Here is a 16,424-nt window from a genome sequence, read left to right on the forward strand (position 1 = left end):
CTATTCACCAGAATTTGAAACATAGAAAGTAAAGACTGTTCACTATCATCATTTCAAAATTTAGACTAAATTTAATGTTCTATATTTTAATTTAATTTTTAAAGTTTAAATTAACAATTAAAAAAAATTAAGACCCATGCTTCATTTTTTTACATGGATAAACACACCAGAGAAAAAACATAATCAAAGTGCTTCATAAAGTCATCCTACAGCCTCTTGTAAACACTGTAAATTAAAACGTCATATCCAAAATTTAGAACTTAGAAAGTTAAGATTACCTATCAACATTTAAAGATTCAAATTAACTTTAGCAGTATATTAAAAGCCAATGTGTTGACTCTAAAAATCTGGGAAAAATATAAAATAAATTTTTAACATAAGAAACTAACATACTATCACATGACTATTTTAAGAAATACTAGTTATATCGAACGGGTTTTTCTTCTATAGCCATTTGGCATGATAAAATAGCCTTCTCATTTCAAGCGTAACTAAAAACATGCATGATGGTTCTCTCTTCTTTTATTAAAAATGTCTGCTGTTATCTAAGAAGAATTAGCAGAAGTTCAGACCTTCAACGACTCTAAGTTCCTCTCTTCTTCTACCTTTCTCAATCTCCTTTACTGGGGCTGAGCTTTCAGCCTACAGCCCTCCAGGAGTTGGGGTGGGAGCACAGTATCCACGGTTGTACCTTTAGTTGGTGGGACTGGTTGATTTTTTTACAACGGAGGAGACTTAGCAAGTTATAAATACATTGAAAATAATGGAAATCAGTTTTCTAACTGCCAAAGAAGAGAGTTACAAATATGGAAAGGGGGATCATTCTACATCAGATTGGAAGGAGGTACTGGTATGAATTCACGGTTCAGATAGGCAGATAGATAAATAGATTAGATGAAGATAGACACATGGATGTGTGTGTTTGTATGTAGGTATAAATATAGGTCCTTCTCTGTCTGCTTACAAGGCTTAGAAGTAATGACACCCTGGTAGGAATGCATCCACCTAGCACCCAACTCTTGGTTTCTAAAAACCATCTTCTACTAAAAGGAACCAGAGCTCCCTGAAAAAATGTCTAACTTTACAACTGGAGCAGAGATAATACAAGATAAGCCTAGAAAATCTTGTTGAACAAGAAAGCAAAAATGTGCTCATGGAATGGTGAGGACATGTCAGAAGGACACAGAAGACAGCTTGGAGGATTCTCAATGGCCCAATCTGGGACAATTTGACCTCTGTAGATGCTAAACCAGTAAGCAGAAGTCTAATAGGAATGAAATACATTCGGTTTTTATTATTCACAGATTCCATATTTGCAAAGACACCTACTTGCTAAAATGTATTTGTAACCCCAAAAATTAACACTCGCAGCACTTTCACAGTCACGTGCAGACCAGAGAAAAATTTGAGTCGTCCAATGCACACATTCCCAGCTGAGGTGGAACAAGGTGACACTGCTTTCTTGTTTCTGCTGTCATATTGTAAACTCTTGTCCTTTCCATAATACATTGTCTCACATGTTTTGCATTTTTGTACTGTTTGTTGGTGATCTCATTGCTTAAAATCCCCTGTGCCGCAGTGCTGTCTAGGGTTCCTAAAGTGCCAAAGACCATGATGTGCCTTATGGAGAAAATACTTACGTTAGATAAGCTTCTTTCAGGCATGAGTTACAGTGCAATTGACAATAAGTTCAGTGATAATGAATCAACCCTATATATTAAATAAGGAGTCTTTAGACAGAAAGATACATGAAGCAAGGTCATGTATCGACTGATTCGTTGAGGATTATGTTGTAATAGGAACCCAACCCTGTACCTCCCATAAGAGCAAAGTTCAGTCCAGGCTAATCCAGTGTTCACGGTGGCTTTGTAGAACATAGCTGCCACAAATAATGGGTGTCAACTGGATTTACATAGCCTCAAAATATTTCCCCACAAAGTACTTTTTAATTACTCATTGATTAATAATTACATTATACTTATTAACTTTAGAATGAAGGAACCTGGTAAGTACTATCTTATCCCAGTGATAAAAGTTAGCCTAACTGGTGATAGAGCAAACTAACACCATGTGTCTCTGCTCCTATGTACTGAGCATAGCATCATTCCAGTGGTGTAACACACATAAATCAGGAAATATCACCAAATCCAAATTGAAGGATATTCAAAGTTAATGGATATACAAAGTGACTTGCTTGTACCTTTTTTAAAAGGTCAAGGTCATGAGAAACAAAAAAGGTTGAGTGACTGATTCAGGTTGAAGGAGACTAAAGGGCACAAAAACTAAACGCATGTGATCCTGGATTGAATCTTGGACATGATGGACATTATTGGGATAATCAGCAAAATCTGACTGGGGCCTGTGGTTTGGATGGTAGCACCAGGTCCACGTGAATTTCCTGATTCTTATGGCTGCCTGTGGTTACCATAGGAGAGTGTTCTTGTACTTGGGAAACATACACTGAAGTATTAGGGACAGTAGAGTACCATACCCTCAATTTTTCAGAAATGTTAACAATTGGGGAATCAGGATGTAGGATACACTGGTGCCCTGTGCTATTTCTATAGCTTTCATGTAAATTCAAAATTATTTCAAAAACATAAAATTTAGAAGACTAAGTTAGTAAAAAAGTTGTTAAACCTTCCTAAATTTACAACCAAATACTTAATTTTTATGCAACAGAATGTATTTTAGATCAGTTTCTTGGTGTCATTTATAACTGTGTCATTATAAAACCAAAGATGCAGTAAAAAGCATGATGAAGGAGAGATGATGAAATAATGATAGTGATTATCATTTTTTGATCATTTAATGCTAGGAAATCTTACAAATTCAAGCTGGCACTAAAACCAGGAAATACCTTAAGCGGTAGTAAAGTAGGAATAAAATTCAACACAAAGCACCAAAATTCAAGAGGTTACAATTTAAGGTGGTCTATACTCTGAAATCACTTTGAAAAGAAGTGTTAATAGCATTGGCAGATCATTTGCTCCTTCCAGGTGCACAGTGATGACAGTGTAGGCAGCCCCATCATCCCGTGCACGCGGACCTGGTGTTAAATTGCACTCCAATCACAACAGAGCTGTGCTGCAATAAATCTGGTGCACCCAGTGGCCTCCAAAGCCTTTGGTCAAAATTCAGAAAATCTGAGATGGGTGGTGTGGATTCTCTTCTTTTTTTTTTTTTTTTTTTTTTTTTTTTTTTTGAGTTGGAGTCTCGCTCTGTTGCCCAGGCTGGAGTGCAGTGGCATGATCTCAGCTCACTGCAACCTCTGCCCCCAGGGTTCAAGCGATTCTCCTGCCTCAGCCTCCCGAGTGCCTCCACGGCTAATGTTTTGTATTTTTAGTAGAGACGGAGTTTCACCATGTTAGGATGGTGTTGATCTCCTGACCTCGTGATCTGCCCTCCTTGGCCTCCCAAAGTGCTGGGAATACAGGTGTGAGCCACTATGCCCGGCCGTGACTGGATTCTTATGGAAGCTGATAAGGGATAGTGTTTAGGAGCGACTGGATCAGTATCAGTGAGGGCAGAGGCCGTAATTTATTCTCCAAACCCCACTGATCACAGCATAATATAAGGCAGAAGGTATTGATGTGTTTCTAATTTTTTGACCATTAGCCAAACGTGTTCCAGCATGTGTGAATATTTTATGCTCATTCATAAAATAAGTCACAATTTAAAGTTTGTATTAGATGAAGGTCTTCATTCTTTTGTTTGTTTGTTTGTTTGTTTGTTTGTTTGTTTGTTTTAAATAGGGTCTCCCTCTTTTGTCCAGGCCAGGATGCAATGAAGTGATCATAGCTCACTGCAGCCTCAAACTCAGGGCTCAAGCAATCCTTCTGCATCAGCCTCCCGAGTAACTGGTACTATAAAAGACCTTTATTTGGATGAGGAAAGCTTAAATGAGCACCAACTTCAGTGAACCTGAAAGGTGCAGTCATCTTTTCAAGCGGGCAGAGAGACGAAATTTTTTTGGGAGTTTATTTAGTTTGATGAGAAATATATCCCAGGCTGGAGAGGGCTCTGCAAGTCCCTGTCACACTGAAAGACCCCTCTTCTGTGGCTCCTTATACAGAAACTGCAAGGTTTTTACCATAGGACCTGATAGCCCCAAATGAGCTGATTGGACCAGGGAAGGAGGCTGGACTCAGAGGTGCTACCTACAGGCAACCCAACAGCCACCAGAGGCCTAAGGCACACTCTGTGAGCAAAGACTGGCCAAAAACCCCTTGACTTTGTTTCCCTTAGAGTGTTTGCAATAGAGACTATAAAGGGATAAAAGTAGGCAGGGAGTATGAAGATTGAGTGAGAGACAAAAGTAAGGAAAACTGACCCTGGAGCCACAGTGGAGTCTGCAGAGTGACTGTGGGGCTCAATGGCAATGGGCATATCCCTGTCTGCCAGGGGCCCAGCTGCTGGGGCTTCTGCTCTCCCCTGGAGTTGTGCACCAGAACCCCAGTATCTCAGGAGGCTTGAACTGGCTTCTGCTCTTTACAACCTGAAAGGATCTGTATCATGTCTTTTTGCTGTTGTGTTAGATTACTGAAACAAACTTTGTTTTAATGACATATTTGAAAAATGTACGCCAACAAAGGGATTGACCAAGCAAAAGAGGAAGACCCAGTTACCATGAACACCACTGAGTGTGCCAGGCCTGTGAGAGCGGGCTGCTGCCTGCCCTTCCACTCTGTAGTCCTATGACTGCCCTGCCCCAAGCTTCATCCATGGCATGGTCTACTTCATCTCTGTACTATTTGTGGATTTCCCACCGCTCTCCTTGGCAAATGTCAAACTCATCCATCAAGTTTCAGGATTGGCCTCTGCCCCTATAGGAAGCATCTACAGCTTCTCTAGACAGTCTAGGGGGCTCCCTCTCTGTGCTCCCATGTACTTGGTCCATAGCTCTAGTCATCAATTCTTAGGTAGCTGCACGTGTTTGCCTGTCTGTTCCTTTCAGGAGACTATAAAAGCTCTGACTGCAGGACCTTGGGGTATCTGTACATCTTCAGCTCTCAGCATTCATCTGGCCTATAGGAGGCACTCAAAAAATATACTTGGACTGTATTTATTAATATTCTTTATTATATCACTGCAATAATTTGTACTAAAACAATAGCCATATACTTGTGAGAAAATGAAGTCCATTCCAAAGGGGCATAATTTCCTCCTGGGGAGCGGGTTAAGAGTTAAGAAAACGTAAGACGAAAGGTGGTTCACAGTGGTGAACTCACTGAAAATAGAAAATTATGCTCCTTTTTAAAGTATGGTTCTTTAATGCTAACAAATCCTTAGTGGTGTCAGATAAGATTATAAACTAAAATGTCCATTAAAGAAAAATTAAAATACTAACAGGAGAAACAGAAAATACACAATATTGTCCTTTATCCAGCATATCTGAGAAAGAGGTATGCTTAATTTTTCAGATATCTGAGTGATTGCCTCTTTAAGCAACAAAGCTTTAAATATTTTTGCTGTATTAACTGGTAATACTAGAGAATGCATCGCATAATCAGACATTTTCTTCAAGATTCAAAGTCATAATTATAAATACTAATTTCTATATGCTAATTAGTTTCACCATATTTTTTAACCTTCATTAATTTTCTGAATTTTTTTCTGGTTGCAAGAAAATTCCATGCCCAGGATGTATTCCTTGTGTGTTTGTTTTTACCCACTGACATTGTGCATCCACACCAACTTTTCTTTTATGTTCTTCTAAAGAGCCCTTCTAAAAGTAAAATTGATATTAATTTTGTTCCTTTTACATCGTTTTTTTAAATTTAAACTGGGGCTGGGATAAGGACTAGTGCTTGTTTTATTATTTTACAAGATAGGTAAGTTAGACTTACTATGAAACAGTTGACTAAATGTTATTACCTCCAAATGTACATTTCTAGCCAGGTATAAATTATGAGTATTAAATACCAAACAAACATACTGGCCCGTCTTAATGCTTTTCATAATTTTTGACATGGATGTATGTAGACATACTAGCATTTATCTAAAATTTAGTAGCCCAGGCAGTTTATTTTCCTTATGTTTAAATTCAACTAAAATACATACCCTTTTAAAAAAATAATTTACTGTGGCAAAATTCACAGAATATAAAATTAACTATTTTAAAGTGAAAATGCTAGTGGAATTTGGTACAGTCACAACGTCGTGCAACCACCACATCTATCTAGTTTCAAAATATAAATACTTTCTTACTACTAAAAAAGTTAAGCATTTTATTTTCAGAAATGGGATTGGACTTCACTTTTATTTTGTTCTCTAAATTTTCTGTCATGAACATGTATTACTTTTAGGATCTTGTTTTAGAAGGTGCAATTTTAAAAGGATGCAGAAATGTGTCATCCCTGAAAGTCCTCCCTGACTCAGGCAGCCAACATGGATTCCTTCCTCCTCTTCCTTCCACCTCCTTAGAATGTGCATACCTCCATTTTAGGACTTAACATATTAATATTGTGTCTACTTTCCTTTCTGCCTCCCTTTGAGGGCAAGGTCTGTAACTTTTCATGTATGAGTCCTGAGTTCTTAGTCCTGTAGTAATTGTCCAATAAACATATTTGTGAGAAAGAAAAACAAAAAAAGAGAAATTTCCTTAGGATAGATATTGCCAGCCGTTTATCTCAATAATTAAATTACTGGGTTCCATTTGGAAACCCATCTAGTCCTTTCCTAAAGGTCTTAAATAACACCCATTTCTTATATAAAAGTACATTTTGAGAGAAGAGTGATCAAACAGGCAGATAAAGGCAGCTTAAAGGGACTAACGTCAAACAAGGCATAAAATTCACATTGGGCACAGAGACCAAGAATGAAGATGACAGCAACCAGAGTGGAAGGTCATTGTTATATAAAAGATGGGGATTTTTATTGATAGATTTTAAAATAATGTGATACTGCCAAAATACAGGGTGCTTTGCAAAGAACGTGAGCAGTACCAAGGCCTTTGCCTTGAGGGCATAGGAAAGGCCTCCTCAGCGGGGAGGAGGAAAAGTGGTGTAATAAAGAAAGAGGGAACACCACATGATAACTATGGCTGAAGGAGGCCAGTGAGCGGATGCTCCAGCTAGAACACATAAGCTTCTCTGTTAATCATGTTTGTAAATTTATATATTTTATAATGCTTTGACTTCTTAAAAAGCTTGCTGGCCAGGGACAGATTGCCCTCCCAGGACTACAGCCACTTCTTAGAGATAGCACTGGGCTCAGCCACCACTGGGAGCATACCTTTCATAAACAAACCAACCAATCCCAAGGTGGTGGCCCCAACCACCTCCTTATCTAACTCACACACACTTCACCTGTCCTAAATCGCCCAGGGTCAGGTACCAGACAACTGGAGGCCATCCTTATAGCCCAGAGCCTATGAATATTATTCAAACTAGCCAATCCTAAGCTCTTTCCCAAGGAAACCCCAATAAAGGCTGTGGCCCAGACTCTGGCCTCACTCCGATTCTGCCTCCTGACCAACCTGATGCTCCCCCTGCAGCCCCGCATGGCAGGGCCTGCCCCCTTCTCTTAGGAAGTGTAAGTAATTTATTCTATCAGTGGTATTAACCTCATCATGTCATCACTCAGACATCTCTATACATTAAAATCCCATGGGTGCAAATTATTGAATAGCCTTTAACATCTCTTGAAACTCCCTTCTTTTATAAATACTTAAAGTGCAGTTGCCTCTCCATATCCATGGATTCTGCATCCGTGGATTCAACCAACCATGGATCGAAATACTGAGAAAAAAAAAATGAATGGGTGCATCTGTATTGAACAGATACAGACTTTTTTCTTGTCCTTATTCTCTAATCAATACCATGTAACAACTATTTACATAGCATTAATATTGCATTAGGTATTATAAGTAACAAGAGATGATTTAATGTATACCAGAGGATGTGCGTAGCTTATTTGCAAATACTGCACTATTTTTATATCAGAGACTTAAGCATCACGGTTATTGGTATCCACCAAGGAGTTCTGGAACCAGTCCCCCATGGATACCAAGGGATGACTGTATTTAAATGTTCTTTTATCTCTAATCTTGTAGTTCCTATCATTTGTATTCTTTAAAGCCTTCCGGTGGATCAAAAAGTTGGTGAAAACATATGATCATCTTGCAGTGAAAACCTTAGTAACTTTTATGGCCTGTGAATCTCACATGATCCTGTATGTGCTTGAGCATTTGGCAAATACAACTTTTCCATGCCTGTTATCCAGAAGAATGAAACTATTTTTAGTCAGGGTTTTCTGTAAAAGCAAAACCAAGACTGCTTATCACATGCAACATGGCCAACACAGGACATACATGCCCTCATTTCCTGCTCATTTTCTTTGAAAGAAATTACCCCACGGGTTTCCCAATCTAAGGCCCCATGAAGATACTCTACGTCCTCCCACCCCTGCAAAAAATACCGGCAAATAGCATTAGCTGCTTGCCTGGAAAAGACAGGAACTAGATGACACTAGCATACCACAGTCACCTTGCAGCTTAGCACATCGAGCCCAAGGCACTTACCTATGACAAGGGGGAAGAAACGATGGCTGCCAGGGCCTAAAAGGCATCATTAGTGGCTCCTGGCTGCAGTACTACTTTGCTTGTTTAAATCAGCACTTGTATTTTCACATACCTTTCTAAGGAGATGCTACTCTGATGAGTCATCCCACAGGTATTTTGCTGAGTATAAAGAAAGAGCTTTCTTTTTTAGGGATTCTCTGCCTGGACTGTTACCATTTACCTTGCACCTCCTAAGGTGCAAGTTCAAATCTAAAGATGTGGCTTACCACCAGAAATCACACATACAATAAAATAAAAGTTAGACAGAAAAGAAACAAAGAATTCGATACACAGAAAACGTAAATAGAGCAGAGCATCCAAACTAGGGGAAAGAATTAAATGTGGCCGTAAGACTTTTCCTGGGTTTCAGATTTGACTGACTTTCCTGGCCATCAAAGCAAAAAGCTGTATAATCATCATTATCAGAAACACAGAAACATTCTACTTTCTTCCTGGAAAACAAAGTTTTTCCTAACTATGTTCTAGAGCTGTGATTTTCACAGTGCGGTTCCTGGACCAACAGCTTCAGTATCATCTGGGAAATTGTTAAAAAGAAAAGCTAATTCTCAGGCCCCACTCCAGACCTACTGAATCAGAGACTGTGGACTGGGGCCTAGAGACCTGGGTTTAAGGGAGCCTTTGTGGTGATGCTGATGTAGGCTAGTTTCGAGAACCATTGATCTTTGGAAAGGGGTTTTATATAAAGGGCACTGAGCAGCCATCCTATGGCAAACATGGGGAATTCAAGCAGCAACTTTCAATAAAGCTGCAAACACAAAATAAAGGGCAATTTAGCAAAGGAAGTATGTATGCAGGAAGACTAAGAGCACAGGGCCCAGGCATGTAGCTTTTAGTGATTCCTCTTTGCTGGGTCAAAAATTGACCTAAACACATTCATACTATACTTGTTCCAAAACACCTAGCAAAGGACCACATACAATGGTTCTGGGTGTTCTTAGGCAGCTCAAGTTCAGAATTTATTCCTTCTGCTTCTCTCAACTAGCTCCTCTCCCCATTATCTGAGGTTCAAACCCTATAACCATCTCTCGTACCTCTCTCTCCATTATTCCCATATCAGTTGTCACAGCCTAAAGAAATGACCTCTTTCGCCAGGTGCAATGGCTCATGTCTATAATCCCAACATTTTGGGAGGCCGAGGCGGTGGATCATCTGAGGTCAGGAGTTCAAGACCAGCCTGGCCAACATAGTGAAACTCCATCTCTACTAAAAATACAAAAAGTAGCCAGGCGTGGTGGTGGGTGCCTGTAATCCCAACGACTCAGGAGGCTGAGGCAGGAGAATCGCTTGAGCCTGGGAGGTGGCATATGCAGTAAGCAGAGATCACGCCACTGCACTCCAGAGTGAGACAAAGCGAGAGGGTCTCAAAAAAAAAAAAGGAAAAAGAAATGACCTCCTTCTTCCCTCCTCTCCTTCAATAATTCATTCATCAAATATTTACTATGTACCTACTAGGTGGTGTAAACTCAACAGAAATGTAATGGACCAAAAAAAAAAAAAAAATCCCTGTCTTCATGGAGCTTACTTTCTCATTGGGGAGGCAATAAATAAGTAAGTAAAATCCATGGTAGGTGAGTGATAGGTGCTAAGTAGAAAACTAAAGGCAGAATGGAGGTAAGAAGCCTTGGAGGAAAGGTCAGCAATTTTTAACAGGGTGGCTAAGGAACGCCTCACTGGAAAGGGGCCATGTGAGAAGCTCACTGAGGAAAGTGAGAGAACATTCCCAGCACATGTGTGGCAAGTGTAAAAGTCCTGGAGTGAGACTGTGTCTGGCATGTTTGAGGACCAACAATGAGCCCAGTGCAGCTGAAGCAGAACACACAGTAAATAAATGGGACTGAAAGGAGATAGAGTTGAAGAGGTAACCAGGGGTTAAATCACAGGTCACAAAGGAGTGGACTTTTCTGTGAATGAGCTGGGAAACCACAGAGCTTTGAGCAAAGGAGTGGCATTAACATTTCTAGCTGCTGAGTGGGAAGCAGGTAGAAAGACGACAAGGGTCAAAGCAGCAGGGCCAGTTTAGCAGGCTGCTGTGCTTTCCTTCTCTACTAGTGGAAACCTCCCCACCGGGCTCTGTCTGCAGCTGTCTACCTGTGCCCCTTCCTGACAATCTGCTCCTCCTCCTCCCTAATCTACCTCTTCGAGTGCTACCAAACGCCGGCTCAGACCTCCCCATTCCCCATTAGAAAAGAAATCGGAGAACTCACGCTCTCCACCATATGCCCTGCTTGACCTTCCCAACCTCATCTCCCCGGCCTCTGCCACATATATCCAACACAGCAACCACAAAACGCTTATTCAGCACTTTCAAATACATCTACACAGTCCCAGTTTCTGGCCTTTGATCTCTCTGCCTGAACATTCCTGACACGCGCCTCCACCTACTGAAATCCTCCCAGTATTTCGAGGTTCATCCCAAATCCCACCTTCTCCACATAACTTTTCCTGATCCCTCAACTAGATGTTCCTTCTGCAGCCTTGAACCTTCACACCATTGCACCTGTTCTCTTTTTATGATCTCTAATACATTTCCATCTCTATTTGTCCTGGCCCCCTCAGTGGACTCTAAGCTCTTGGAGGGTAAGCCATGGCTCACTCAACTTTATAACAAAAGCATGGAGTACAACACCTTCTATAGAGTGAACACTCAGTGAATTCAATGATACCAGCATTATCCTTCCACAAGCAAAATTCTCTAACTTTCAGTGGCCTCTTTAAATCAGTTTATCACCTCAGGGCAACTATTTTATTTAGTTAGGATTTTAAATATATTGCACTCTAACAGACAAAACTCTAGCAGAGAAAAAATCTGTTAAATTTTATGCTTAATTAGTAACACTAAGCAATTAAGCTTCAAAGATTAACAAGTGTACATAGAAAGTAAAATCCTTCTTGTGATTAAGTGCCACCAAAAGTTTTTTAGATAGAAAGCTGCCCAGTTAAATTTGGAATGCTTTAAAATGCTGGACCTCAAACCTCAGGAAAATGGATTCACTTAAATATTTTAAGTGTTTATTTTTATTGGTAAGATTTTTGTTGGAATCAATGCTAATCTCTTTGTGGAGTGTAATGCAGATACACTGAGAATTCTACTTTCCCCTTTGTGGTGTCTTAAATCAGCATTATTCCTGCATAATTTATAATAAGAGTATGAAAACACTGAGTCAGATTTTTCTCAATGTCTGTCATTAAAATGTGGAGGTGGACTTATATTTTCTTCTAACATTCTCTGCAATAGAACTTCCCAAAAGGGCACCATTCTGTATGGCTCAAATAATTTTCTTTTCTTTTCTTTTTTTTTTTTTTTTTTAAAGGATGCAATCTCACCTCTGTCGCACAGGCTGGAGTGCAGTGGCACAATCTTGGCTCACTGCAACCTCCACTTCCCGGATTCAAGCAAATCTCCTGTTTCAGCCTCCCAAATAGCTGGGATTACAGGTGCTCACCACAACACCCATCTAATTTTTGTATTTTTAGTAGAGACTGGGTTTTGCCATGTTGGCCAGGCTGGTCTCGAACTCCCAACCTCAGATGATCCACCTCAGCCTCCCAAAGTGCTGGGATTACAGGCATGAGCCACTGCACCTGGCCAATACTTTTCTGTTTAAGGAATTATAAGTTACCAACTTCTACCTCCACTTTGAAGGTACTAATATTGGTATCCAAATTTGAAATGTAAAATAAAGACCAAAAATCCAAGTGTGGTGGCTCATACTTGTAATCCCAGCACTTTGGGAGGCTGAGGCAGGCAGATCCCTTGAGCCCAGGAATTCTAGACCAGCCTGTGAAACACGGTGAAACCCCATCTGTACAAAAAATGCAAAAATTACCTAGGTGTGGTGGCACAGGCCTGTAGTCCCAGCTACTAGGGAGGCTGAGCCAGGAAGGATCACTTGAGCCTGGGAGGTTGAGGCTGCAGCGAGCCAAGTTCATACCACTGCACTCCAGCCTGGGTGACAGAGAAAGACTCTGTCTCAATAAAATAAAAATAGAATAAGAAATTTAAAAATTAAGACCAAAAGAAGCCCTACTCCAGAAAATAGAAGGGAAAATAGGATCTGGGATTCACACTCAGATTTAACTCAAAATGGACTTTTCTATGAATCATTCTTTAAGGCAAGACCTCAATAATACATATCAGCTTTGTTAAAAAGTAACCTCAATAATAAATCTCAGCTTTGTTAAAAAAAAAAAAAAAATGATGTCAATAGCAGAATGATTCCTGGGGATTTAATTTGTCCTTTGGAAAATTATATTAAATATTAATCACTTTCTTCAGGTGATATGTATTAGATACACTAAAGGAAATAGATGTATACAAGATAAAAATGAATTAATTTTAAATATTCTAATTGAACATTATTTTAATATCATCAATGTCATTTTTGGCAAAACATTTTCAATATAATTCAATTAAAACAGTATTTCTTTCTAACAAGATAATGTGTCTCTTGAAGTTCCAGTCTTGATATGATTAGAGAATCCAGTACAAGTGGAAATAATAAAATGAATCAGTTGTGTGTCCCAGTCAGGAGATTTGGCTGCAGAAGTAGGATTAGTCATGATAATCAAGGCATAGGGTAAAAAAAGGAGGCTTTATCAAAAATACTCATAAGAAAATCAGAATAGAAACAGATTTTATAAACCAACTACCCATCACCATTCAAAGACTCCTCTTATTCTTGTTTTTAAAAGAAAATATCTTGAACCATCACATTGAGCATAGAGAAGACAAAGAAAAGCAACCCCGGCAGTACAAGAAGATCTCCCCTAAAATAGTGTATAGATTCAATTTCCAAAACCATTTTTGAATTCTCAATGGCCCTGATCGCTTTCGAAACTGCATGTCTAAGTATGGGTTCCCCAGGAGCAGGACCTGAGACAAGAGTTCACGTCTAAATAATTTATTTGGGCAGCTCAGGGAACGCTGGTGGAGAGCGTGGTAGAAGCGCACTGGAAGGGAGGAGAGCCCATGAAAGACACAGAGACACACCTCAGAATTGCCTCCTCCAAGAGGGGCAGGAGCTGCGGTGCTTATCCAGTCATCCGCTTAAGACTTATCTGGGGCATTGGAGGCCAGGAGTTTCATTCCTTGGTACCTGAAAACCTCCTCAAGCAGGAGCCAAGCAGTTTTCTCAGCCCACAACCAAAAACCTTCAGGCAAATAATTTCAATCCCGGCAGTTAGTGGACCTCCACCATGAAAATGGTAGTGTCCAAAAATGTGGACAGGGCATTGATAGCATTGTCTACACTGCATCTTCCAAAAGAACTTCATTCCCAGCAACAGTTGTATCTGCTGTTGGTATTTGATATCAATCTTCTCCCCACTTTTTTATACTGTCCAATAGATGATATATTTCATATTCAAGCCACCTAACCCTAAGCTATAAAACATATAATTTTATCTTATGTATGACTTTATTTCTCCCTTTGAGTCTACTTTGTAGTCTCCATAAATGAAAACTCAAAGACTGGCCAGGCGTGGTGGCTCACACCTGTAATCCCAGCACTTTGGGAGGCCGAGGAAGGTGGATCACCTGAGGTCAGGAGTTCGAGACCAGCCTGGCCAACATGGTGGAACACCATCTCTACTAAAAAAAAAAATACAAAAATTAGTTGGGCATGGGCAGGCGCCTGTAATGCCAGCTACTCAGGAGGCTGAGGCAGGAGAATTGCTTGAACCTAGAAGGCAGAGATTACAGTAAGTGGAGATCGCACCACTGCACTCCAGCCTGGGCTACCCATCTCAAAAAAAAAAAGAATCACAAAGACTATTGCTATGTTTTAAATTCTTTGACATCAACCTTGTCTCAATTGAGTTGTGGAAAAAAAAAGAAATTACTCTTTTGATAGTAGCCATAATGGTCTATAACAGGTTCACCAAAATGATGGGCCAGTGCACATGGGAAGAGATCAGGCCATGCCAGCGTCCAGAGAACAATTTATGTTATTAGAGCATAAGAAGTCATGTACAGTTCCAAAAGTGCACACTGTCACAAAATCATGGGAAGGGAGAGGGCCAACTCTGAAATGTAACTGGAAAGAAGCATTTTCAATGAAATAGCACTTCATTTGCTTTCAAAAAATATAGTCTTTAAAAATGGTTCAATCTAACTGTTATTATTCTTAGGCCATAGGGTCATGTCTGTAACATATGAGTAACTTTATTCTAGGCTGGAAATGTTCCTCTTTGGCCACATTGTATATACAGTCAAAATGAGATGATAATGTGCCTAGGTAAATTTTACCTAACACAACCTTGACTGATGAAATCACTTGATAAATATTATGCTTCATAATTTATACCAAAAAAAATCAATTCAGAGAATGTTGGAAACAAAACTGAAACTAATGGGAATATCACATTATAGGTTTCTAGAATTAAAGGGACTTATTGTCATTCAACAGATATACGAAACACTGAACAAATATTGTCTGGTCATGATAACTTCAAATTGTTTAGGTTATAGATTGCCTAATCTAGCTTAATATAATCAGCATTTTTAAGATAAATAAAAATTAAAAAAACTACACATCACCAAGACCTTCTGGATGCTTTTACACTGGGTTTGGAGGCCCATCCCCTGGCCACCCTTCTCTGAGCCCACATGCAAGCATTTGACACAGCTGCTAAGTGAGATCCCTTTCTAGTGGTAGGTTTTATACTTATGTAGGCATCAAACCACACTACCAAAGCCACTATTATTCCCCTGAAACAAACCCTCCATGGCACAATGCACTTCATTTTTAATATTTTAAAAATCAGACATCTCTAATTATAGTAAATAACATATATAGACATCTGTTTCTTTGTGATCTAAATCAGTGCTTCTCAAACTGTGTGTGAGGAAAAGCCATTTTTTAAATTATTATTTCTAGCCTGTCATCTACTAATACTTCTGCAAAATACACAAATGAATTATTTAAAAATTAATTTTAAATAACAAAATATAAGCTTAATTTTTAAATTATTATTAGATGCAACACAAAAAAAAATTACTCTGTAAAAGTTTTGCAACACTTACTCTCAATCTTAGTACTTATCTGGCCACAAGCCAACCACAGACAGTGGGTAGACAGCACTGGCCTGGGACCACACTTTGAGTAGCACTGACCAAAGCGCCATGCATGTATTTATTCAAGAGGTATACTTTACCTCTGACATCCTTTCCAAATCCCATAGAAGAAACTTTTTTGTCCACTTGTTCACTGTTGTTTGATTTCTCCTTCAGAACATCGTCATCACTAACAGCATCAACAGAAAACTTTTTCTTTTTCTTTTTCTTGTGTCGAGGTGGAAGCTTTTTTGGAAAAGTAAACATTGGGAATATCACAAGAAACATTGCAATGGCACAAAGGAGGAATCCACTCCACCTAAAAAATTGGAAAATGTGAATAGCATTTATGGCTTTTCTTTTGTGAGTGAGAACAAATTAGCAAAGTAGAAGTTTGTGGTGATAAAATTCTCGAGAAAACTTTTTGTAATCAACTGTAAAGCAGTGGGAAGTTGAGCAAACTAAGAAAATGAAGGAATTCTCCCTTTCTGTGATGTAAATGAGAAACCTACTCAATAATTATACTAGTGTTATACTGAATATTATAAACAGCAACCTGATTAGAATTTCATTCAAGTGTTTTTGAGCACCAATGAGTTTGTTCTGCTAGCATTGCTAAACTTCTACGATGTGTATTTTATGATATATCACTAAATTATAAATTCAATAGAAAAATAATGTAGACTACAGCATGTTATATGGACCAATATAGACATTTCTTTCTCATAATAAAAGCATTAATATCCCATGTGAAATAGTTTTAAATTATTGAGAATATTCAAATAT

General features: G+C 39.1%; 1 protein-coding gene across 2 annotated transcripts in view; it reads right to left on the reverse strand.

Annotated features, from left to right (window-relative positions):
- Positions 1-16,424, reverse strand: part of SLCO5A1 (solute carrier organic anion transporter family member 5A1) — a 159,171-nt gene that overhangs the window by 70,635 nt on the left and 72,112 nt on the right. For both annotated transcript variants that reach the window (XM_038000417.2, XM_008000825.3), the window contains exon 3: positions 15,740-15,957. In XM_038000417.2, coding sequence (XP_037856345.1) covers positions 15,740-15,957 — 218 coding nt within the window. The remainder of the gene's footprint in view (positions 1-15,739; positions 15,958-16,424) is intronic.

This window comes from Chlorocebus sabaeus, chromosome 8 (assembly GCF_047675955.1).
Source record: "Chlorocebus sabaeus isolate Y175 chromosome 8, mChlSab1.0.hap1, whole genome shotgun sequence".
NCBI lineage: Eukaryota > Metazoa > Chordata > Mammalia > Primates > Cercopithecidae > Chlorocebus > Chlorocebus sabaeus.